Genomic DNA, 25,536 nt, shown 5'->3' on the forward strand with positions numbered 1-25,536 from the left:
CGAAGAGAGGAGGGCCTTGTGCTCTGTGTCCACTTGGCCAAAAATCTGAATTCTCTCCAAGGAGGCCTAGACTCCAGGGTCCATCAGTCAGAACTCAGCCTCTGGTCACACGTTTCCACTAGGCCCTGACCTTGGGGCTCAAGCAGAGGGGGACACCCCATCACACCTAGCCCCCTCTCTCACCCACCCAGGAATGGGCCTGGCTGGAATTTCCCAGCTAAGACGGATGATTGACACTGGGCACGGGTTCTCTCTCCTGTTAATTCTTCCTACACGGAGCAGAAATAAATGGACAATCAAAATTCACCCACCAGGAGACATTCACCTATGGCTGGGGCAATAAATATGCACGATGGGCCTGGAGGCAGGAAATGCTAAATAAACACAAGGGTGGGCCATGTCAAAGGCACAGACACAGCACCAACTGGCCGAGCTCTCGGTGACCAAAGGTGTGACACTGAACAACACAGGCAGTGTTGGGTTACAACTCAAGTATGGAATAAGTACCCATTAGTCCACACTGATACGAACGAATGAATGAACCAAGTGGGGAGAAGAGAGAAATCCGCCATGCAGGATTCTAAATAGTTTACGGAGACACGCCTTCAAGGAGATGGAGTAACCCCCTCACTGTAAGTCCTGCACAGTGACTTCCTTCCGAAGAACACAGTGTGGAAAAGGGGTGAAAAGACTAGCTTATAGGGAGAAACCTGATAAAGCCACCACCTCCAGGAGGTCAAGGTCAACATCACAGTGATAGGTCCTGTTGACAGTGTGTGCCCTTGATAGGATGGGACGAGAAGGGCACTTCAGCTCTGTGGTCTTCCTCTCCCAACCTGTTACCCTAATCGAACCGTGAGAAAAATCTCAGACTAACCCCAGCTGAGGGATGTTCTACAAAATAACTGACCACCAGCACTCCTTAAAAGTGTCAAGGCCAGATAACACAAGGAATGTGGGCGAAAATACCACAGCCAAGAGGAGCCCATGGAGACACGAAACTAAAAAATGCAATATCCTCACTGAGGTCTTGGAACAGAAAAAGGACACCAAGCAAAACCTAAGGACATCTGAATAAAGAATGGGCTTTACTTAATAAAAATGTGTCAAAGTTGGTTCATTCTCTGTGGCAAATGTACCGTACTTATGGAGGATGTTAATAGGAGGGAAAATGAGGTGCGGGGATATGGGAACACTCTGCATTATCTTCACAGCATTTTTTAAATGTTTTTTTTTTTTTTTTTTTTTGAGACCGAGAGAGACAGAGCATGAGCAGGGGAGGGGCAGAGAGAGAGGGAAACACAGAATCTGAAACAGGCTCCAGGCTCTGAGCTGTCAGCACAGAGCCCGATGTGGGGCTCAAAATCATGGACTGTGAGATCATGACCTGAGCTGAAGTCAGACGCTTAACTGACTGAGCCACCCAGGCACCCCAGTCACAGCATTTTTTTAAAATCTAAAACTGTTCCAAAAAGTTTACTTCAAAAATTCATCTGGAAAAGGCAGAATTCAATTCAAACACCATTAAAACCAGCAGCTGATGAAAGACCTAGAAGGAAGTGCAGGTTCACCCCCTAACCTTGGCAGCTTCGCTGCAGAGCGGCAAAGCCACATGGGGGATGGACAGTCCTGGGCTTCCCGAATGTTCTCCCTGCCTCCTCACAGGCAAGGTGGGAGCCGCTGCATGGAGGTAGGTTCCTAACGGGAAGGAGAGGTCCGGAACGGTTTCCTCCTGGGGATGTCGCCAAGTGCCTGCCTTGCTGCCCCAGTCCTGCTTGGTTGGGGTAAACCTGGCCAGGCTGCCTGACACCACCTCAGCTGAGCACGGATAAGGCTGGCTGCCCAGCCCCTGCCAAAGTCTCAGGCCAAGAGGCCTGCAGGGTCATCAAAAGCCCCATGGCGCTCCAACGCAGAAGAAAAAGCAAGTCATTCTCAGAAATGGTGGGGAGAGTGTAAAACCTCAGCATGCTGTATCTAAGCTGAAAACCGATTCTGGGTAGGGCTGTACAAGCAGAAGAAAGTGGGAAGAACCAGCAAGGCAATCAGGCACGTCACAGAGAAACAAGCAAACAAGCGAATACTGACTGCAAACATGGACCAAGACCCTAACCTAGCAGGAAAAACCTCAAGAAAGAACATAGCGAGAACACGAACTCAATAAAATTCAAAGTTCTGAGGGAGAGAACCTGTGGCTCGAGATCTGATTTGAGAATAAAGCACTTAACACATCTCTTCAGTAAAGAAGCGGCTGAAAATCAGAAAAAGATACAGAGGATTTAATGCAATTAGCTAAATCTGTACTCAACTGAAAAATGCATATTCTGTTTTTTAAAAAAATGTTTATTGGGGGGGGGGCGGGACAGAGGATCCGAGGCGGGCTCTGCATTGACAGCGTAGAGCCCAATGCAGGGCTCGAACTCATGAACTGTGAGATCATGATCTGAGCCAAAGTCGGATGCTTAACCAACTGAGCCCCCCAGGCACCCGTGTATATTCTTTTAAAGTTCACATGAATATTTACAAAAATTACTGCTGATTAGGCCATAAGCTTGTCCCAACAAAATTCATGGGGTTGTCACAAGACAGAACATGTGGTCTAGCCTCAGGGCAACTAATCCGCAGATCAACAACAAAGATAATTAGAAACACCATATGCTTGGAAATTAAACTTGTAAATTATTTTAGGCCAGAGAAGACACTGAAATGGACTGTTGTGTGTTTAGTTTGTCATTAGTGACCAGTGAGAGAATACACATGCGGAGCTCACAACGTAGTAGAGGAACAAAGGAGTGGAGAAATGTGGTTAATCTAACAGGGGACAGGAATGGCGGGGGGAAAGGAAGCGAAGAGACGGACCAGGACAGTGGAGCACCCATAAGTCCCCTTATCTAAGACGCCAGGATGGCCGTCTGCGTCCCGGGACCCGGATTGTTGGCTGCCGGTCACCGCCCAGCTGCCGGTGTCTGCTGCTCTTTCCCACAAGGCGGCTCCCCTCGTGACACAGCCAGAGGCCCCAGGGAGCAGGCACCCCGGGTCTGGCGAGAGGGGTGAGCCACCCCGGCCCCTTCCACCCTGGAACAAAGAAGGGGAACAATTCCAAGATGGGCGCCATCACGCACCCCGAGCTCCCCCACGGGAATGAACGTCATGAAGCTCAAGAGACCACGTCTTTTGCGTCTGTTACCTTCTCGCCCAAACCCACTAGAAACACCCTGTAGCGGAACAGGTTGGGTGGTCGCTCGTCACACACGATGGGGACGTCTCGGTGAGAAAGGACTTCTGGGCTGTGGCACTGGCTGGTGTGCGGGGAGGGCTCGGGGAAGATGCGCCAGGGACCCGGATACATCTCATCTGGGAGGGAGAGGCCTGGAGCCAGGCAAGTTCTGAGATGGGGGAAGTACAGATGTCACTCCCGCTGGCCAGGACAGGGGTGCTGGGTCGTTTCTGTGGCTCAGACAACGTTCGCATGTTGTCTGTGTTCAGCGTGATTACAAAGTGCTCCTGTTCCTGCCTTTGTCCACCAGTGTGGCCTTGCCTGGCTCTACGGTCCTGTGAAATTGTGTCTGTTCGGTGGGGACCCCAGGGTCTTCCCGGGGGTGGTGGGCCAGCCCCTGGAAGTCACAGGTGCACTTCTCTTTCTCACTCTCTGCCTTCCCTCCCTGACCCGCCTCCTCGCTTCCCACCTGCTGGTCCCTGTACCTCTAGGTGAAGGACCGAGACACTTGTCTTTGGGGTGGCTTCTAGGGGGAATACCAATGAAGACAGTCCACACCAAGAGTGGATCGAGGAAGCGGGTCCCCTGGATGGGGTTGGAAATGATTATTTGCTGCCCCTGGTGAGAGGGGACCTCACTCCCTGGCATGCTGTAGCACCCAGTTACCACAGCTGTCACTGGCAATGCACCAGGCTCCAAGGCCATAACACCCGGGTGGTGTGTGTGCCCTTGTGCGGCTACACAGTGACGCGTGGCACCAGTCCGCCACCATTAACTGTCCTCTCATTGATGAACCTTGAGTCGTTGTCCGGTTCAGTCATGAAAATAAGCCACGACGCAGCCTTTCTATGAACATTTCTCTTAGGTAACGACCTATGGGTGGCACTGCTGGGCCACGAGTAGCTGTATTCCTAACCGGAAGAAATTGTGAAACGGTTTTCCGAAGTGGTTGTGCCAGTAATAGTTGGAGAAGAAGCCACGTATTCTCGTCAGGGCGGGCCGTTAATCTCGGTCTCCATCCGTTCAGCCTGCCTGAATCAAAATCCCACGGCCTGGGGCTTAAAGAACAAACGTCTCTTTCTCACAGTGCCGGAGGCTGCAAGTCTGAGATCAGGGGGCCGGCAGATTGAGGGTCTGGCGGGAGCCTCTTCCTGGTTCACAGGGGGCATCTTCTCACTATGTCCTCCGTGGCGGAAGAGGTAGGGGAGGCCTCTGGGGTCTCTTTCATAATCTCAGTCATGACCTGATCACCCCAAGCCCCACCTCCTAATGTTATCACCTTTGGGGGTGAGGATCTCCACGTGGGGACTTTGGGGGAGACAGACATTTAGTCTGAAACGGTCACTGAAGTTCCAGTCACTCTCAGGGGTTTTTAGTGGCGTCTCATCTCGGCTCTAATTTACGTTTCCCTGATGACTAGTGGTGAGCACCTTTTCACGAGCTTGTTGGCCACTGCATAGCTTCCTTCGAGACGTCCACTTAAAAAGTTGTCTTTTCTATTTTTATTTTTTTAGTTGATTTATTTTGAGAGAGAGACAGAGACGGAGACAGAGAGAATCCCAAGCAGGCTCTGCACTTTCAGCTCGGAGCCCAACACGAGCTGTGAGATGATGCCCTGAGCCAAAATCAAGAGTCAGACGCTTAACTGACTGAATCACCAGGTGCCTGTAGCTCATTTTAGTGCTAAATAATATTCCACTGTCTGGACGGACCACAGGTTATTCCCCATTTGCTTATTGGACATCTTGGTTATTTTCAGGCTTTGGTAATCATGAATAAAGCTGTTATAAACATTTGTGAAAACTTTGTGTGGATGTAAGTTTTCTTCTTTTTCTTTTTTTAGAATACTATTTATTTAAGTAATCTCTACACCTCATGTGGGGTTTGAGCTCACAACCCCGAGATCCACAGTCACACACTCCTCCAAATGAGCCAGCCAGGTGCCCCTGGATGTAAGTTTTCAACTCATTTGGGTAAATACCGAGGACCGGAGCTGCTGCTTCATACGGGAAGAGTATGTTTATGGTTCTGTAAACCAACAGCCAACTGTCTTCCAAAGTGGCCGCAACAGTTTGCATTCCCACACCGGTGGGGAGCGTTTCTGGGCTCCACACCCATGCCAGCTCTTGAAGTTGTCAGCGCTCCAGGTTTTGGCCATTCTGATAGGTGTTTCCTTATTATTTTAATTTGCAATTCTCTAATTACATAGATTGCGAGCATCTTTTTATATGCTGTTTGTTATCTGCGTATCTTCTTTGATGAGGCGTCTGTTCAGGTCTTTGGCCTGTGTTTTCATCGAGTTGTTTGTTTTCACATGGTTGACTCTTGAGAGAGCGAGCAAGAGAGTGTGTGTGCAAGTGGGGGAGGGGCAGAGAGAAAGAGAGAGGGGGAGAGAATCCCAAGCAGGCTCCACGCCTGCTCCAGGGCGGAGCCTGACACTAGGCTTGAGATCGTGACCTGAGCCGGAATCAAGAGTTGGATGCTTAGCCGACTGAGCCCCCAGGAGCCCGTCTTATCTTGGACTTTTAAGTGTATGTAAATTTTGGATAACGAAATTGTCAGATGTGTATTTGGCAAATATTTTATCCCAGCTTGAGGCTTGTTTTCAACGCCCTTTACAGTTTCTTTCACAGAGCACAAGTTTTCAATTTTAATGAAGTCCAACTTACCAATTTTTTCTTTCATGATTTTGGTGTTGTATCTAAGGGGTCACTGCCAAACCCAAGGTCTCCTATGTTATCTTTTATGAAGTTTGTAGTTTGCATTTTTACACTGATGCCTGTGATCCATTTTAGGTTAATTTCTGTGAAGGGCGTAAGGTCTGTGTCTAGATGCGTTTTTTTGCATGTGGACGTCCAGCTGTTCTGGCGCCATTTGTTACAGACTGTATTTTCTCCGTTGTGTTGTCTTTTTCCTTTGTCAGGATCAGTCGACTGTATTTGTGTGGGTCTAGTTCTGGGCTGGCTGTCCCGCTCCACTGATGTATTTGTCTATTCTCTCGCCAACACCTCACTGTGATTACTGTAACTTCATAGTGAGTCTTGAAGTTGAGTAGTGTACGTTCTCCATCTTTGTTCTTCTTCAATACTGTATTGGCTGTTCTAGCTCTTTTGCCTCTCCAAATAACCGCAGAATGTATTTGTTAATATTCACAAGAAAACTTTCTGGGGGGCACCTGGGTGGCTGAGTCGGTTAAGCGTCCGACTTCAGCTCAGGTCATGATCTCACGGTTTGTGAGTCGAGCCCCTCCTCAAGCTCGCTGCTGTCAGCTTGTCAGCACAGAGCCCGCTTCGGATCCTCTGTCCCCCTCTCTCTGCCCCTTCCCTGCTTGCGCTGTCCCAGACTAAATAAATATTAAGAAAAAAAAAAAACTCTTTAAAGAAAGAGGATCGTGTCATAATGATGAACTGGTACATTCATCAAAAAGACATAATAACCCTAAACAGTTTTGCATCTAATAATAAAACTTTAAAATACATGAAGCAAAACCAGGTTTGTTTGTTTTTTTTAACAAAACCCAACTGTAAATTTGAGTTGTAGATTGTAGCTGGCGATTTCAATACCCTTATCTTAATAAATAGAACAAGTACCAGAAAATCACCAAGAATATAGTTGAATGATACCATCAGCCAACTGACCTAATGGACATTTGTACAACACTTTACACAATACCAGCAAAATATACATTTTAAGTGTATATGTGAAGAACATTTACCAAGATGGATAATATTCTGGGCTCCAAAACAAGTATGTTCTGGGGCACCTGGGTGGCTCAGTCGGTTGAGTGTCCAACTTTGGCTCAGGTCATGATCTCATGGTTTCTGGGTTCAAGCCTCATGTCGGGCTCTGTGCTGACAGCTCAGAGCCTGGAGCCTGCTTCGGATTCTGTGTCTCCCTCTCTCTCTGCCCCGCCCCCCCCATACTTCTGCTCTATCACTCTGTCTCTCAAAAACGAATAAATGTAAAAAAAAAAATTAAAAAAAGCAGACTGACAGACTTAGGCATAAATCTAACCAACTGTGTAGAGGATACACGTGCTAAAAACTACAACATGCTGATAAAAAATTTAAAAAGATCTACATACATAGAGAGATGTAATATACTCGTGAATGGGAAGACTCAACATAGTGTATCAATCTCCCCCAAAATGATCCATACAATTAACACCATTCCAAAATCACAGCAGGATATTTTTGTAGATGCAGATAAGATGACCCTAAAATTTATATGAAAGGGCAAAGGAACTAAGATAGCTTAAGAAATTTTTGCAAAGGAGAACAAAGGTGGATGAATCACACTACCCGATTTTAATGCTTTCCCTGAAGCAACAACAATCAAGGCAGTGTGGTTTGACAAGGGGACAAGACACAGAGGTGAATGACCAGAACAGAGTTCAGGAACAGACCCAAATACATACGGCCAACTGATCTTTGACAGCAGTGCAAAAGCCACCCAGTGGAGAAAGGACAGTCTTCAACAAATGGTAATGGAAAAATTAGTCATCCATATGCAAAAAATTGAACCTTGACCTAAAGCTTATACCTTACAGCCAACTCGAGATGGATCACATATAAATAGGCATAAAACTATAAAATGTTTGGGGCGCCTGGGTGGTGCAGTCGGTTAAGCGTCCGACTTCAGCCAGGTCACGATCTCGCGGTCCGTGAGTTCGAGCCCCGCGTCAGGCTCTGGGCTGATGGCTCAGGGCCTGGAGCCTGTTTCCGATTCTGTGTCTCCCTCTCTCTCTGCCCCTCCCCCGTTCATGCTCTGTCTCTCTCTGTCCCAAAAATAAATAAACGTTGAAAAAAAAAATTAAAAAAAACAAAAAACTATAAAATGTTTGCAAGAAAGCAGAAAAATATATTCATGACCTGGCATCTAGCAGAGTTTTAGACACGACACCAAAAGTGTAATTCAGCAAATAATCCATAAAAGAAAAAACTGATAAATTGGGCTTCACCAAAATTAAAAACATTTGCTTTTCCAGTGATAGTGTCAAGAGAATGAAAACCCAAGCTAAAGACTGAGAGCAGTATTTGCAAACCTCAAATCCAGTTTAGGACTTAAATCCCGAGTATATAAAGAACTCTCAAAACTCCACAACGAGAAAAAAACCCTCAAAGTGGGAGAAAGATGCACCAAAAGTGCTGTAACGGCAGACAAGCACAAGACACGTTCGACATTAGCAGCCACCAGGGAAAGGCAGACTCGAACCCCCTTGAGGCCCTATGCACACCTGTGAAGCGGCTCAAATCAGGGAGGACACTGACAACTCGCGGCTGTGGAGCACCCGGGGCTCTCAGACCCTGCTGTTAGAAATACAAAGCAGGGCAGCCACTCTGGCGAGCATTCGGGCAGCTTCTCATACAGTTAAATGGGCAGTCAGAATATGACCCAGCAATTCCGCTTCTAGAAAAACCAAAGTCTCACATCCACATACACACCTGTACATGAATGCTCACAGCTGCTTTCTTCACAGCCATCAAAACACTGAAAACACGAACGCCTGGGCAGCTCAGCCGGTTTGGCGTCTGACTCTTGATTGCGGCTCAGGTCGTGATCTCACGGTTGGTGAGTTCAAGTCCCCACATCAGGTTCTGTGCTGACAGTGTGGAGCCTACTTGGGATTCTCTCTCCCTCTCTCTCTCTCTCTCTGCCCCGCCCCTGCTCGCATGCCCGTGCTCTCTCTCTCTCTCTCTCTCAAAATAAATAAACATTAAAAAAAAAAAAACCCTGAAAACACAGAAGCTTTTCTTTGGGTGATATCCACATAGTAGAAAAAGGGAAATACTGAGCTAGGCAGCAGCTTGGGGTCTGAGGTCGTGTGCTGACAGAATTCTTGAGAAGGCAAGTGTGATACTGAAGGTCAGTGGTTGCCAGGCGTTCTAGGTGAGGAGGGTGTTAGCAATAGAGGGGAGGCACTAGGAAGGAGTTTTTTGGGGTGATGAGCCATTCTGTGTCCTGACTGTAATGGCTAATGAGTCTACAGGTGTTTGAACTTCAAAAACGAAACAAAAATTTTAATTTAAAACTTTTAACTAAAAAATAACATTTATAATTAACACATACTCCTGGGGCGCCTGTGTGGCTCAGTCGGTTAAGCCTCCGACTTCGACTCAGGTCATGATCTCACGGTTCGCGGGTTCGAGCCCCGCGTCGGGCTCTGTGCTGACAGCTCAGAGCCTGGAGCCTGCTTCGGATTCTGTGTCTCCCTCTCTGCCCCTCCCCTGCTTCCACTCTGTCTCTCTCTCAAAAATAAATAAACTTAAAATAATTAGGGGCGCCTCGGTGGCTTGGTCGGTTAAGCGTCCGACTTTGGCTCAGGTCATGATCTCGCGGTCCGTGACTTCGAGCCCCGCGTGGGGTTCTGTGCTGACAGCTCAGAGCCTGGAGCCTGTTTCAGATTCTGTGTCTCCCTCTCTCTCTGCCCCTCCCCCGTTCATGCTCTGTCTCTCTCTGTCTCAAAAATAAATAAACGTTAAAAAAAATTAACAAAAAAAATTAACACGTATTCCTGATTAAAATGTTTAGTAAGCTGTAACAGAAGGCAATTCCTTGACTTAGTACAAGGGATTTATCAAAACCCCCCAACCATTATGCTTAAAAGGAGACATTAAGAATATCCCCATGGGGTGTCTGGGTGGCTCAGTTGGTTAAGCCTGTGTCCCTTGATTTGGGCTAAAGTCATGATTTCAGGGTTCATGAGTTCAAGCCCTGCAACAGGCTCCAAGCTGGTGGTGAGGACCCTGCTTCAGATTCTCTTTGCCCCTCCCTTGCTCTCTCTCTCTCTCTTTCAAAAATAAACGAACAAAAAGAATATTCTCATCAAAGTCTCAAACCACAGCATGCTTGTCCAGAGGTCCCAGTAGGGAGAGCAAACTACAAAATAGCAAAGTAAGTAATTAAATGCTGGAAACAGGCTCTTGTGTGCGTGCGTGTGTGTGTGTGTGTGTGTGCACGTGCGCGTGTGACTGCATCATTTGTGTGGACATCCAAGAAATTCCACCCTGGAACCTTCAGAACGGATTCAGCACAAACAAGCGTTTTCTCAATTCCAAAATAACCAGTTTGCAGTGGGCCACGTCTCCCCCACCCCCGTACCTTCCTGAGCAAAAATACATGAAATAAACCAGACAGGGAACATGTAAGAACTCTATGAAGAAAACGCAGAAACTCCTTTCAAAGACACACAAACATGCCATGATGTGGGTGTTGAAAGCCGCCCCAGAAAGTAACGACCAGGAGGGACTTTCTGTACCAAACAAAGCTTGCGCCCTGCGATTCTGGCCCACCCTGGTGTAGCATCATGTGCCCTCTGGGAGCCGTGAGTGTAAGTGGGTCCCCATAACCAGAGTCCTTGTAGGCGCTAGCTGGTGGCACTGAGGGAGGCAGGTGGATCTGAGACTGGCCGTGTTTCCCTCAGCAAGTACTTCAGCCCATCCCACCACCTTCTCAGGAGGTGGGCCGAGGCACCTACGGTGACCCCTCCACTGCTCTGGGGTGTGATGTGGGAGACAGCTGAGGGGCAGGAGGAAGTGAGTCAGTGACCTCCCGGGGTAACACCTGCACAGCCACGGTACCATTTGTGGATCCAGGAGACTCTGTCTCCTCACCATCTCTCCAGAGCCCTGGAATCCTAAGATCCCCCCCACCAGAACCCTGGGGTCCTGGGACCACCCCAAACCCTCAACAGCCTTGGGGTCCTAGGACCACTGCCCCCATCCTTCCACAGCTCTGGGATCCCAGGACCGCCTTCCTGCGCCCTGGGGTCCCGCAAAAAACAGAATGGGAAACAGTACAATCACCAGAAGCACCTCCTAGCAGGTGGGGAATGAGCTTAGGAATTCCCCGAGCCGGCACTGATGGGTTCACAAGGCATAAAGAATTAGAAAGCCACAGAACGAACACACCCAAGTTCCCCAAGTTCGGGTAAACAAGATTAGGTAAATGGGGCAAAGGCTCCCAGCTAGGACAAAAGTATAGGACAATAGCACAAAGCTGCCTTCACAGGAAGGAAGGACCACAAGAGGTAAACAGGTAAATAGGGCTATAGACAGCTGCAGGGTGAAGTTGCCCAGAGGGGAGCTAATTAGCAAAAGAAAGGTGCCTTGCTGACCCTGAGGTAGCATGCTCTGTCTGTCTTGTCCCCTAGGCCAACCTTCCACCCAGCACCAGAATCTTGTTTTGTGTTGACCCAAACTCCTGACACCGCATATCTCCAAAACCCCCTTTCCCTCACACCCATGAGTTAATGTTGACAGTTTCATTGTGTCTCTGTGCCTGGCCAGCAGCTCGTAAGCCTCTGATCCTAACAAAATGGAGCAAGGACCCGTACTACGGGCTCTTGTCTCCTCCCGGACATTAGCCTCTCTGGCGTTTTTAATCCTGCATCCCGCTCTCTTGCTGGACGAGAGAGAACCCCAGACCCAGAGTCTACGACACTAGAACTCTCAGCCAAGCCCATTTTGTGCTCCCCAAGAACTTAAGAAGTGATTTCCCACCAACAATAGTATATTCTTAGTCTGAACACTTTTTATACTTGGTCTATTTATAAGAGAGGCAGGTCCCTTTATCATTCAAAAACTTTTTGACCAAAAATGTTCTTAGAGCAGCAAATTTGTTTTCATAGTACCCCAATAAATTTAAACAAAACCCGTAGGAATAAATGTAGCAGTCAAATAATTTGTTTTCCAAACCAAAATAAAGTCCAGCCTAGCGAAAGGAGCTGACCAGAGTGCTATTTCAGAGCGCCACTGATTAGCCAGCACACGGTTGAGACAGACTTGCCCCTCTCCTCAGGAGCTGGGAAAGCATCTCAACGTCACGTGAATCAGAGCAGAAGGTACAAATACAACCCACGTGCCAGAGGGTGTCTTCGGTCTTTGACAGAGGGCGTGGATGCAGGTGACTTGGAGAAGCACCATGTATTTCAGAATAACGGGGGGGGGGGGTTGGGGGGCATCTTTCAGTATCGCCAGGGGAGGGGGGATTTCAGTATGGGGGGGGGAGGGGGCGCCCAGTGAAAAGGTGCGTACGACACAGTGGAGGGTGTGGAGCAGGCAGCCCCCTGCACGTCTGGCCACGGCCGCCCCCTATGGGGGTCTGGTCGCACCCACTGGGATTTCCATCCTTAAGAAGCAAAAATCCAAGGAAGACATTTATTTGCGGCCACACAGAGGCATCTGCAGGCCTCTGGTTGTGCTGCGTGGTGTGCTCCGGAGGTACTAAGGCCAAGGCCTGGCGGATGGGGTTTCTCCGGCGTCTGACATTTAGGACGCACAATCACTTCTGTCGGTAATAACTCTTTTTTAAAAAAGAGCTTTTTTTTTTTTTTTTTTTTTTTTGAGAGAGAGAGAGAGAGAGAGAGAGAGAGAGAGAGAAGACCGTGTGAGCCAGGGAGGGGCAGAGAGAGGGAGAGAGATAATCCCAAGCGGGCTCTGCACTGTCAGCGTAGAGCCTGACCTGGGGGTTGATCTCACGAACCGGGAGATCACGACCTGAGTGGAAATCCAAGAGTCAGACGCCCAACTGACTCAGCCACCCAGGCATCCCTGTAATTGCTCTTAGAGTTAAACCGGGACTCACATATTTCCACCCACGTGGCTTCACACCGAAGGAGTCAACCGCCAGGAAGATGTGCAGACGAGAGTGGCTGATGGTCGCACACAACCCTTCGAGGCCTGAAGAGAGGGTCCAATCACCTTCTCGTTCTTCCTGAGTCGCCTTTCTGGGGCGTCAACTGGTCTCTGGTGGAGGCAGGAGGCTGTCAGCCCCCGGGTGCCCACCGACCTCACCTGGTGGCAGCGCAGACTTCAGAATCTGCCCACGTGGACGACCAGCCGCGGGGGGCCTAACCTTGAAGATGCCCGGTCCTGCCGCGCCCTGCCGCTGACCTCGGCATGCAGGTGAACGTGAACGTCTGGGTGGGGTTTTAGCTGATAACTTCTCATTCCTTAAGATAAAGGACACCATTTACCTAATCAATTAAAATAGGCAGTCAGTTTCTTACACTAAATTTTCTTTCGAGTTTACTGAAACCCATGAGAAAATACCATTTTGGCCATCATGCTCTGTTTTTTCAGCTCCCGTTTTCTCAGAGTTTCACGATTTCTGTGTTACTTAGCCTTTAAAACTTACAGTTTTGGGCATACTGCCCTTGCCCCCGAAATCGTCTGCCATGGGTAATTTCATGTGTCGGCCTGAATGGGTCCCGGGGTGCCGGGACTGAAATGACTCTAGGTGTGTCTGGATGAGAGGAGCACCTGGTTTGGTGGGTTGAGCCCTCCAAGTGTGGGTGGGTGTCACTCAAGTCCTGGCGGGCCGGAGTAGAGCAGAAGGGTGGAGGAAGAGGGAAGGGATCCTGCTGAGTTGGGGCACGGTCCCCTCCTGCCCTCGATGGCACTGCACAGGTCCTCCTGGGTCTCTCAGTCTCCACGATCCTGTGAGTAAACTCCTTATGACCAGTCTCCTTTTACACGTGTGCAGAATGACAGAGTCACTCATGTCAAGCAGTGATGCCACAGCCAAGACCGGGAAATGCATCTCCAGATGCTGACGCTTTCATGTCTGACCATATCAAAGGTAACAGCCACAGCATACTCTGCCCAAGTGATCTCTGGACAGAACAGATCCCCCAGTGCCTGGACAGAACAGATTCTCCCACTGCCTGGACAGAACAGATTCTCCCACTGCCTGGACAGAACACAGATCCCCCACGGCCTGGCCAGAACAGATTCTCCCACTGTCTGGACAGATCAGATCCCCCACTGCCTGGACAGAACACAGATCCCCCACTGCCTGGACAGAACAGATCCCCCAGTGCCTGGACAGAACAGATTCTCCCACCGCCTGGCCAGAACACAGATCCCCCACGGCCTGGCCAGAACAGATTCTCCCACTGTCTGGACAGATCAGATCCCCCACTGCCTGGACAGAACACAGATCCCCCACTGCCTGGACAGAACAGATCCCCCAGTGCCTGGACAGAACAGATTCTCCCACTGCATGGACAGAACAGATTCTCCCACCGCCTGGACAGAACACAGATCCCCCACGGCCTGGCCAGAACAGATTCTCCCACTGTCTGGACAGATCAGATCCCCCACTGCCTGGACAGAACACAGATCCCCCACTGCCTGGACAGAACAGATCCCCCAGTGCCTGGACAGAACAGATTCTCCCACCGCCTGGCCAGAACACAGATCCCCCCGTCTGGACAGAACACAGATCCCCCATTGCCTGGACAGAAGAGACCCTCTACTCCTCGGACAGAACATTTCCTCCAGTACTTGGACCGAGTAAGCAGTCTGCATAGACTTGGACCAGAAGAAGTCCTCAACTCAACTCCACACTCAGACTGACTTTGCATTTGGTTTGTTAGCTGATCCCTAGTTGTATCTTGTTTTTTAATGATTTTTTATGTGCTTTGCTTTGTGTGCTGTGTATGAAGCCAAATTAAATGTGTAGTGAAATGTCACTGAGTTTAGATGTAAACCTGCTTTAACCTTGCTCTACGACTGAACAAAGTTGACACCGTGGGGAAATTAGGACCCGTGTGTGCTCTGTAGCATGCTCGTGAACACACAGGCACACAGATATGCATACGCACGTATTTTCTACTGGTTCTGCTCCTTTGGAGAACGCCCGTTAACATCTTAACAGAGGGAAGCAAACGCTGTCACTCCACCCACAGGGATTAGCAGGTTCTTTTTTAACAGCTTTAAACCAAAGTGAGTTCTTGCTGCAAGCAAATAGATGAGCAGCATGGACTTTACACACAGTTCCCGCCAAACCTCTGGTCCAAACACTGGACCAATTTCAGTGAAGTTCTGTATCCAAGATACGAGTGCGGTGTGAGGCAGAGTGAGAAGGTAGTTAATCTGTGAGGGCTAGGCATGGGGTGAGGGAGGGCACAGGTGAGGGAGGGCTGGGGCTCGGGTTGGGGGAGGGCATGGGGCTCGGGGCGGGGAAAGGCTCGGGGCTGGGGGTGGGGGTGGGGGAGGGCTCGGGGGTGAGGGGTTGAGGAGGGCATGGGGCTCGGAGTGGGGGAGGGCTGGCGCTCGGGGTGGGGGAGGGCATGGGGGAGGGGTGTGTGCCAACAGCGCCTGCGGTAATTTTCAGTTCACTGCGGTGCCAAGAGATCATCCATGTTATGCTCCTAGAAATATTTTATAAACTTCCAGCCCGAAAAAAACTTTAGGTATGTTTTTCTTTTGCTTTTATTACAAGCATATAATATTAATTGGCAAAACACTGAGTACAAGCTTCACTATCATAAAATCAAAACGTTTAAGCAATATTCCAAAAAAGATTTTAGACAAAAACTAGCCACCAATAGTACAAAAATTACACACCAACACAAAGCATAAAAAATGTAAACTTTCAAATTAAACAGTCAAAAATACGTATCTGCATTTTCATCTCAACAAACCGCGACAGCGTCCATGTGGCCACGTGTGACGGTCAGGTTAGTGGCCGCTCACACCCCTGAACCCTACATCGTTTGGCGAAAACTGGTTTTCTTATACCCAATTAAGTTGTTGGAACAGACACGTGCACTAACGCTACACACGTTTTAGGGGACACTCAAACCACAGTCCCTCCTTCAGATGCGCTCGTGGACGTGGCGAACCCCACGTGATGCCGGCCAAGCGTGGGCGGGCATTCGCACAAACAGAGCCTCCTTGATGGCCCGGCGGCTACAGCCGCGCCACACCTGTCCCTGCCTCGCAGGGACAGAATGTGTCAAGATGACGGCTGCTTTGAATCACGGTTTTCTAATCTACTGATCTTGACCTACGTAGTTGGTTTAAATCCCAAGGCAGAGAGACACTTGGCTTATGGCGCTAAGGTCACACATGATGGAGCGTAAATGATTTCCTGAGGAAACAGAAACAGGATTTGTTCTGAGCTAAGTTTATTTTCAGTGTCTTAAGAGCACATCTAACACTCGCATGTAAAGTAGAAATCAGCTGACTCGTTTCTGGAACATTCAGCCCCATGACACGTTTTCAACTGCTGTAAAATGCCACCCTGTGCACTTTGAGGAAGAAACGAAATGGATTTCTAAAGACTTCGCCACAAGGAGGCATCAGAGGCCACACGCCCTGGAGGGCTCGGGAGCCCCTGTGGAAGTAGCACCCACACATGCGTGGTCTGGTCGGCGTGGGGCAGGGCACCCAAGGGCCGCACACGGGGTCTGGAAATAGGGGACCCAGGGTGGCCGCGAGGCCGGTCCGGGACGGCCACGTGCCGCTCCACGGCGGCCTGCTGGGTCTCGTGCCCTACGATACTGCTGGCAGGTGTTCTTGCACACACACACACACACCATCCCCCAAAACAGCATTCTCGTAACAACAGTGAAAAGGAGAAACCAAATAGCTGAATGTACATATTTTGAAATTCCACCTACATTCCCTTTCAATTGAGCAGAGGAGATGCGGCAGTACAGCTTAAACGGATGTCTAGTAAACGCATCTTGGGACCTATTGCACAAAAGCACAAACAGTGCTCTGTATCTATATAAACAAACGTACCAATTAAAAGCTACTCAAAGTAAAAGAAGAAGCTTGCAAAACATGTCACAATTTCATTTTATATGCCTGTAAAGAAAGCTGGACCACGGAAACCAAACAATCGGATGGGAAAATATGATAGAAGGCTTAAAATAGAATAAATAATTTTATAAAGTTAAGTTTTCTTCTTTTTTTAACCCCCCAAATCTTAAATTCAATATTTATATATTCTATCTGAATTTCCTATTTTCATGAAAACTGCATTTAGCGAGACCACGTGCTGGGCAGGGAGTCCCGCTGCCGCGGACAGTGACGCGGGAAGGTAACTGAACAGCTCTTGCTTACCAGCATAAACGGTCGTGAAAACTACTTCACAGTAACTCCATCTGTTAAAAAAAAAAAAACTTCGTAGGATCCAATCACTAACTGATCCTGGCTTTCATGCCGGAAGAAATTAAATTCAGCCTTTTGATGTGACACGGAAGCGTGACAGCGGGGAAGGGGCCACGGAAGCTGCCCTGGGACGCAGGCTCTGGGCTCCTGTCAGCTGAGGGGTGGGGTCCCCGGGGCCGTCCTGTAGTGAAGACAGTCTGCACGAGGAATCTTAGAAAAATAGGTACTTCTGCTGCTGAGGTTGCGTCAGGTTGACACGATTACAAAAGGGGTCACAGGAGGGCCAGCAGCCTGCCGGCCACGTCAGCACTGGCTCCGACCATCTCCACCTCTCCGTGTATTTAAGCACGTCCACTTAGCACCATAGCAAATTCAAGTGATTTCAAAGATAGCTACAAAGTTACAAATATATATTATGAGAGGATTACGGCGATACTCAGTCTAATCTGAACCGTGAGCCGATTCTGTTTGAATTTGGGTGCTTACACTGTTTCACCCTAACCCCCCCTCCACTACACAGGCAAATCCCCAAGTTCTAACGCTAACCCTAAAACCGCACTGTGGTAACGTATGGTTGTGCAGAGTGCTTCAGCAGTGATGTGTATTTTGAGGTAGACAGGTAATATTTACTCATACACATCTACTCGTTAAACCTAGTAGAGCAACTCTAAAACACGATTTGGATGAGTAGCAAGCTTAGGTAACTGAACAATTCGAACAGTACTGGGAGTCCATGGGCTTAAATGAAGACGTGAATTTTGACCAATCCCTAACAATCTGTTGCTATGTTTGTAAAAGGCCTTACGTTAGAATCACTTGGACCGAGTTAATTGGGATGATTTTCTCGTCACCCAGATCAGGTCTCGTTAGTAGCTGCTCCTGACATTTACCTGTACGAAATGGGAAGCAGAAGAAACCCAACCGTAACTTTCGAAGCAAATGGAGAAAAAAATTCTGGTCAGTAAGGTGAAACAGTCCATGAACGAAGGTGGTGGACGGGGGCTGATGGACCCAGGGCCCCCAGCCTGCCTGCAGGGTGAGCGGAGGTGACGGCGGGGGGCGGGGGGGCGGGAACCCAAAGCTCACTGAGGAAGCACGGTGCGGGGGGCAGAGGACAAGGACAGACACAGAACCCAGGACAACACTTTCACTGCCCCGGGAAACGGTTGCTTTCTCCTTCTTGCTTTACGTGTTCCAAGTTACTATTTTCAAGGAACAAATATTTATTCTCTAATTCCACAAAAATATTAACACTTGGGAGGAGAAAGGGGTTGACAAAATGTGTGCTGCCTGTGACCGGCACTTGAGAACATTAAGTCACTGAAAAAGCAGCCAGCAGGCTCCTCCCAGGCTCGGCTGGGAACAGCAACAGAGTGCCAGCTTTGTGCACAAGCAGGGGCGGGGGACAGCTTTCCAAGGGTGGATGTGGTGGGGACCGGAGCCTGCGGCCTGGGGCACCGGGCCTCATCCGATGGGAACGCCCCCCAGAGCCACCACCCCTCCCTTCAGCAAAATGCAGATAGGAAGAATTAAGTGGGGCCCTCGGCCCTCGGAACCTGCGCGCACCAGTGATGTTTGAGAACAAGGGCGGCTCCACCAGGCAGCGTGCGGCCGGCCTAGCCACCCCACCCTGCTGAGTGCGCCCGCGCCCTGGGGGCGGTGGGGGCCCTTCCTCGCCTGGGGGCCGCGTGGCCCTCGGAGCCCGGAGCGCCAGGCCAGGCAGAGGCGCCGTCGGCTTTTCCCGTTTCCTAATGTGGAAATGAAATACCGTGGCTAACTCATTAATGGAAACCCCTTTTGGTATGCTTTTAAATTAAACCTTTATATACCTTCTAAGTCTTCAGGAAGCTAAAGGCAACATAAATAGCGTCATTCACCATGAAAAGATATTTTCTCAATAACTTAGGAAGGGTTCAATAAACATACAAGTATTTTCGAGGCTTATCGTGAACCCTAATTCATCAACTGAACTGAAATGACCAGATTTCCAAGGCCTGGAGAGCAAGCGAAGGTCGCGTGGCCACTGTGTTTACCATCCAGTCTGTGAGAGGCGCCTCTGCGGCCACTAAGACTGTGCAGTAAAGTGTTTCGTCGTCTCGTGACCGCGGTGCTGGTAGTGTCTTGGTGAGTGTGAGTTCTCTCATACAAAAGTTATAAATACTCTGTTCAGAAATCTGGTCCCCACGACACCTGCAGGGCGGCCACAGCCCGGGCGCGGCGGGGCCGGCCCAGGGCCGAGCTCAGAGCAAGTCCATCTTGGGTCTGTAGTGCAGCAGGAGAGGCGCCTTCTGCAAGACAAAGTCAGAGCGCGGCGCGTCACCATCGCCAGCCGCGGGGGCAGGGAAGGGGGAGGGGACGGGCCCCTTCCCTCCGCACAGCTGCTGCCCCACCCGGTCCCGCCCTTCCTCTTGGGGTCCTACTGGCTGTCACCCCCTTCTCGGGCTGCCCCTCAAGTCGGGGATCCTGCCATCTGCTTCCTGCTTTAGAGCGGTACCCAAAGGCTTGTGGGCGTCCTCTGACCCCCACAGCTGACTGCGGGCAGCCAGCTTGGCCAGGAGGGGCGGTGCTCGCCTGAGGACCCCGGCCACACCGACTCTGGTGTTGATGATTCCAGAATAATCCTGTGACTGAGTTGTTATTTCTAAGCTCTTAGTTGAAAATATGCACAGAAAAGCAGTTGTCATTTGTAGCAGATTCTGAAAATCAAATAACCCAATCTTTACAAAGTGACGGGTCTCACCTTGAATCTCCACCTCGTGACAACCACAAATTTGAGCGTGTGGTCCTTGCCCAGGATTTCCTCGTTGCATAAAATGTCCAGCTGGCGGGAGAAGAAGGCTTCAGTCAGGGTGCCTTGGGCACGGCGCTCAGCACACGTGGCCTCCGGTCTGCGCCAGCGATGCCGGTCGGGTCACACAAGTCAGTTGCCTGTGGCCGACGGGCCCCGTTTCCAGGTGGCACAGGTGGGGAGCACTCGGGAGGCCCCGCCCCAACCTATCCCAGGTCCAAGAGCACCTGGGGCTTGGGTCCACACCCACCACAGGGCCCCCAGGGGGCGCTCAGCTGTTGTCACCCCAGAGCACCTGTCTCTCCACCTCAGTCCACCTCTTGGCCAAGCTTGTTCCTCTTACCTCAGTGGAGAAAGGTAATGGGCTCTTCAGATGGTCTTTCTCCTTTCTTTTTAAAAAAAGACTATTTTGAGAGCAGATCTAGGCTCACAGCAAACGTGAGGGAGGCACGGGGATGTCCCACGCCCCCCTGCCCCCCCCCCACAGCCTCCCCCGCGATCCTCACCCCCACCAGGCGGCGCACCTGCTGCAGCTGATGCGTCGTCATCACCCCGAGTCCACGGCAGGGCCACCCTTGGGGGTGCGCGTCCCGTGGGTCTGGACGAGCGCACCACCCTGGCGCCACGCGGAGCTGCCTCGCTGCCCTAAAAATGCCCCGGGCTCCAGCGGTTCACCCTCCTCCCCCCTCCCCTCCCGCCGTAGCCCCTGTGGTTCCGCCTTCTCCAGAATGTCCCACAGCTGGAAACAGATTGGCTTCTTTCCCTCAGTCACGTGCATTGAAGATCCGCACCACCCCCCCCACCCCGGGTCTTTTCATGGCTTCGTAGCTGGCTTCTCTTTAGCACGAGTAAGATCCCGCTGTCTGGGTGGATCCCAGTTTATTATCATCGCCTACTACGGACATCTTGGTTGTTTCTTAGTTTGGGCAACTATGAACACAGCTGCTACAAACACTGTGGGCAAGGTGCGTGCGTGTGGACGTAAGGTTTCAGTTAATTCGGGCGAACGCCAGGGGGCAGGACTGCTGGATCATGCGGTAAGAGTGTCATTCATTTTGTAGGAAACTGACAACCTGTCTTGCAAACTGGCCGCAGCATTCTGTGTTGCCACCACCGCGAACAGGGGTCTGTTACTCCACACCCTCTCCAGCGTGTGGTGGTCAGAGGTCTGGACTTTGGTGTTCTGATAGGTGTGGAGTGTAATCTCACTGTTTTAATTTGTTTCCCTGATGACAAATGATGTGGACTCAAGTGGTCTTTTCAACTCCCTCAGGACGAGGGGAAGAAGCCCCCTACACCCGCACGAGGGCTGGGCAGGGGACACATGTGGGGCCACCTGGGGCCAACTCGGAGGAGACTGTCCCGACGCCGAACCCCACCTCCCCCAGGCGTGCCTCTCACCCACACCAACCCTCTCCTCTGGACAACCTCACCATGACCCCGGGGGCCAAATGGCACCACACACCAAGGACCCCAACCTTGACCCGGGGCCCTGACACTCACCTCCCACTTTCCCTCTCCACTGTGTGCAGGCAGTGGCCACAGCGGCCTGTCTCGAGAGGCCGTCCACCTGGGTGCTCATTCCCGACCCCTTCTTCCCTCTAGTAGCCCCACCGAAAACACCAGCACATCATTTTGGCTCTCTCAGTATCAGTCTCCTGTGCCTTCCCTGAAACACCACCACTGGGGGGCTTCACACTTAATCTGCTGGACGTCAGGAGGCCACACTCCCCTGGGGTCTCTGGGGCTTTCTATCACCAGTTCATTCCTTTTTACTGTTTTTTTTTTTTTTTAATGTGATAAAATACACATAAAATTTACCATTTTAACCGTTTTTTACGTGGGCAGCTCCGTGGCATTGGGCACATTCGCAGTGGTGAACATCCCCAGCCTCCACCTCCAGAACTCTCTCAACTTCCCAGGGGACACTCTGCTCCATGAAACACTAGCTCCCCGTCTCCCCCGCCCCAGCCTCTGACCCCCACCATCCACTGTCTGTCTCCATGATCTGCGTCCCCCACGGGCCTCCTGTGAGTGGAATCATCCGGTGCTTGTCCCCTCGCGACCGGCCTATTTCACGGAGCACAATGTCCTCCAGGTCCATCCGTGTGGTGGCAGGCGGCAGGACGTCCTTCCCGTTCGAGGCCGAGGAACATTCCGCCATGTGGATGGACCACGTTTTCTCACACGCACGTCTGTCGACGGACACTGGGTTCTGGCACATCTTAGCTGCTGTGAACGTGGGGTGCACACACCTCTTCAACATCATTCTTCTGCGTGTGGATGTGCAGTTTCCCCAGCACCATTTGTTGAGAAGACTGTCCTTTCCCCATTGAGTGGTTTTGACACCCTCGCTGGACGTCATTTGACCACATACGTGAGGGTTTATTTCTGGGCTCTTCATTCTACTCCATAGACCTAGATGTCTGTATTTATGCCAAGATTGTTTTGGCTATTCAGGGTCCCCTGAAATTTCATATAAAATTTAGGATGGGTTTTTTAATTTCTGCAAAAAACATCATTGGGATTTTGATAGGCATTGCTTTGAGTGTAGATTGTTTAGGTAATATTAACATTTTAACAATTTTTTTCAAGTTTGTTTATTTATTTATTTATTTATTTACTTACTTACTTACTTATTTTGAAAGAGAGAGAGTGTGCATGCGCAAGCGGGGAAGGGGCAGAGACAGAGGGACAGAGTCCCTAGCAGGCTCCTCACTGTCCGGGCAGAGCCCAACATGGGGCTCGATCCCACAACTGCGAGATCACAACACGAGCCGAAATCAGGAGTCGGATGCTTAACCAACTGAGCTGCCCAGGTGCCCCACAATCCTTTTGATTTCTCTAGAACTATGACAATGCCTCTACTTTCATTTCAGATTTTAGTAATTTTTTTTTTAGTCCGTTAGTTAGAAGTTTGTCAACTTTGTTGATCTTTTCAAAGAACTGCTGAATTTCTCTACTGTTTTTCTGTTCTCTATTCCATTTATCTCTTCTCTGATCTTTATTATTTACTTCCTTCTGCTAGCTTTGGGTTTAGTTCTTTTTCTACTTCTTCAAGTTGTAAATCTAGGTTGTTGATGAGACCTTTCTTGTTCTTAACGGAAGTATTTATAGTTGTAAATTTCCCATTGGCACTGCTTTTGCTTTACCCCAAGGGTTTTGGTAAGTTGTGTTTTCGTTTTCATTTGTCTGTAAGTATTTTCCAATTCCTCTTTGATTCATGACTTCTTTAAAAGTGAGTTGTTTAATTTCCACAATTTTGCAAACTTTCCAGTCTTCCTTCTGTTAGTGATTTCTAATGTCACGCTGCTGTGGTCAGAGAAGGTGCTTTGTAAAGTATCTATCTTTTAAAATCTATTGAGGCAATGTGTGCCTGCCCTCCTCTTATAAGGACCTTTGTCACTGAATTTAGGGTCCAGCTGGATGATCTAGGATGATCTCTTCATCTCAAGATTCTTGACACATCGACAAAGGCCTTTTTTCAAATAACGTCATATTCACATGTTCTAGGGGTTAGGAAATGAACACATCTTTAAGTGGAGTCATCATTTCACCTGCGATAGACAGTCTGCCTTCTGGTCCCCCCAAGTCCACATCCATCCCACATGTAAAATATACTCACCCCATCCCAACATTCCCAAGGGTCTCAACCCATTCCAGTAGCAACTCCAAATTCCAAAATCTCCTCGGACACCATTAGCCAACAGTCCCAGGCCTTCCCTTCCAAAGCATATGAATCAGGCAGAGGTGAGGCCCTGGGTATCCACCTGGGTTGAAATTCTTCTCTAGCTGTGGGTCCTATGAAACTAAAATCACATTGTCTGCTCCCCATATACAAGGTTGGGAAAAACACAGGATATTCCTCCCCCAAAGGGTAATATATTAGAAGAATAGAGGGTTCACTGGTCTCAAGCAAGTTTGTAAACCCAGCAGAGAAACAGCACTGTGGGTTGAGTGAGATTCTGCTCTCTGGGCCCACGACGGCCTCACCATCTGGGCCTAAGGCTCTGCCCTGGGAGTCATTTCTTCTTCACGAAGCGTAGCTCTGTCAGCCTATCTCCTGCCTGCAAAACTTTGGAAGTCTGACAGCCTGTTCTTGTTTCTTCCCGTGTCCGTCCCCTTCAGGAAAAGGTGATGGTCGTTCTGCTGGTACAACATTCTCAAAAATGTTGTGGGTCTCCCATATGTGTTACGGATCCAGGCCATCAGACAGGATGGTTCTCCACAGATCCATTCCTAGTTTCTGTGAGACAGCTGAGTCACACATCCAATGTCTTCAGCAAAAGGTTGTCCAGCCACACTCTCCACCTTCCCTCCAGAGCATGCTTTCCCAACAGTGAAACCCTAGTATTCCGGTCTGTCTGTAGTCGGGACAGGCCTAAGTGCTGGCTCCTTTTTGCTTAGCAGTCCCTTCCCCAACTCACATCTCTCATATTTTACTGACAGCAGCAAGACACCGGACCACACCTTCACACTTGGCTTGGAGACCTCCTGGGCCAAATACCCAAGTTCATCACCTCCACGTGGTCAGAGGGCGCAGTCCCCCTGTGCTTGCTGCCACCGTGTGATGGTGACGGCTTTTCTTCTGCGTCCTCTCTTCCTTGTCAGAAGCATAGTTCACGTTCCTATTTCTACCAACATTGTGCTTGTGGTGACATGTATCCTCCTAGGTGACAGAGAGGTTTCCCTGCGCCCCTCACCTCCTTTGGGGCCACCAGAGTCACCCTAAATGACCTTATTTCCAACAGCAATCCAGCCTTTTTCATCGTCTCTCAAAATTCTTCCAGCCTCCACCAGTGATTCAAGTCCAAGGCCATGTCCACATTTCTAGGTATTTGTTACAGCAGCACCCCACTTCCTGGTACCAAAATCTGTTCTGGTTTCCTGTAGCAGCTGTGACAAAGTACCCTGAACCTGATGGTTTAAAACAACAGGAATTTACTTCCTCACAGATGTGGAGTCCAGAGCCCAAAATCAAGGCCCTGGCAAAGCTGAGCTCACTCCGGAGGCTCTAGGGGAGGATCCTTCCTGTCTCTTCCAGCTTTGGGTGGCCCAGGTGCTCCTGGGCTTGTGGCCACATCTCCCCCTGTGACTCTGCCCTCACATCACCTTCTCCTCTGGGTGTGTCTCAAATTCCCTCTGCTCTGCTCTCTCTTGTAAGGACACTCGTCATTGGATTTAGGGCCCACTCGGGACATTCACGCGTTATCTCATCTCATGATTCTTATCTTAATTATAGATCCTCACTCAATTTAGAAAACATACTTTTCCCCAGAAGGTCACATTTACAGATTCTGGGGTATGTGGACATATCTGGGGGCTACTGCTCAACCTACTGCTCCCTCGGAAACATTCCTCAAGTTTGTCCCATTCTGCTGTCTGCAGCGCACCACCCTGGTCCGCCTCCCCTGGACGCTTGCCACCGATGCCCCCGCTGGCCTCTCCTGCTTCCGTTTCTGGGCCCCAGTGACCCATCTTCCTCACGGCCTGAGGACTGTTTTCAAGCTATACCTCCCGCCGCCTTCTCCTTGCACTTAATGACGCACAACTGACTCCTACTGACGACTCACATCCTAGTGCAAGTGCTCGCCCAGCCCTCCGTCCACCAGCCCCGCGCACGCCCG

General features: G+C 49.9%; 2 protein-coding genes across 5 annotated transcripts in view; one reads left to right on the plus strand and one right to left on the minus strand.

Moving 5' to 3' along the window:
* Window positions 1-5,714, plus strand: part of CPLX1 (complexin 1) — a 43,249-nt gene extending 37,535 nt beyond the window's left edge. The window contains exons 4-5 of the mRNA XM_045474894.1: window positions 2,389-2,393; window positions 5,702-5,714. The gene's annotated coding sequence lies outside the window, so the exon portion shown is untranslated. The remainder of the gene's footprint in view (window positions 1-2,388; window positions 2,394-5,701) is intronic.
* A 9,700-nt stretch (window positions 5,715-15,414) lies between these two features.
* PCGF3 (polycomb group ring finger 3) overlaps window positions 15,415-25,536 on the minus strand; it is a 56,503-nt gene continuing 46,381 nt past the window's right edge. For 2 of the 4 annotated variants that reach the window (XR_006711657.1, XR_006711656.1), the window contains exons 10-12: window positions 20,434-20,554; window positions 19,862-20,298; window positions 19,367-19,409 (exon numbers count right to left, since the gene is read on the minus strand). Coding sequence is in view for 2 of the 4 variants with exons in the window: in XM_045474891.1 (XP_045330847.1) it covers window positions 19,362-19,409; window positions 19,862-19,942 (129 nt within the window). In the remaining 2 variants the exon portion in view is untranslated. Of the gene's footprint in view, window positions 19,410-19,861; window positions 20,299-20,433; window positions 20,555-20,765; window positions 24,827-25,536 lie in introns of those variants that run through there. The other 2 variants (XM_045474891.1, XM_045474892.1) reach the window with 2 other exon arrangements.

The sequence above is a fragment of the Leopardus geoffroyi genome, chromosome B1 (assembly GCF_018350155.1).
Source record: "Leopardus geoffroyi isolate Oge1 chromosome B1, O.geoffroyi_Oge1_pat1.0, whole genome shotgun sequence".
Taxonomy (NCBI): domain Eukaryota; kingdom Metazoa; phylum Chordata; class Mammalia; order Carnivora; family Felidae; genus Leopardus; species Leopardus geoffroyi.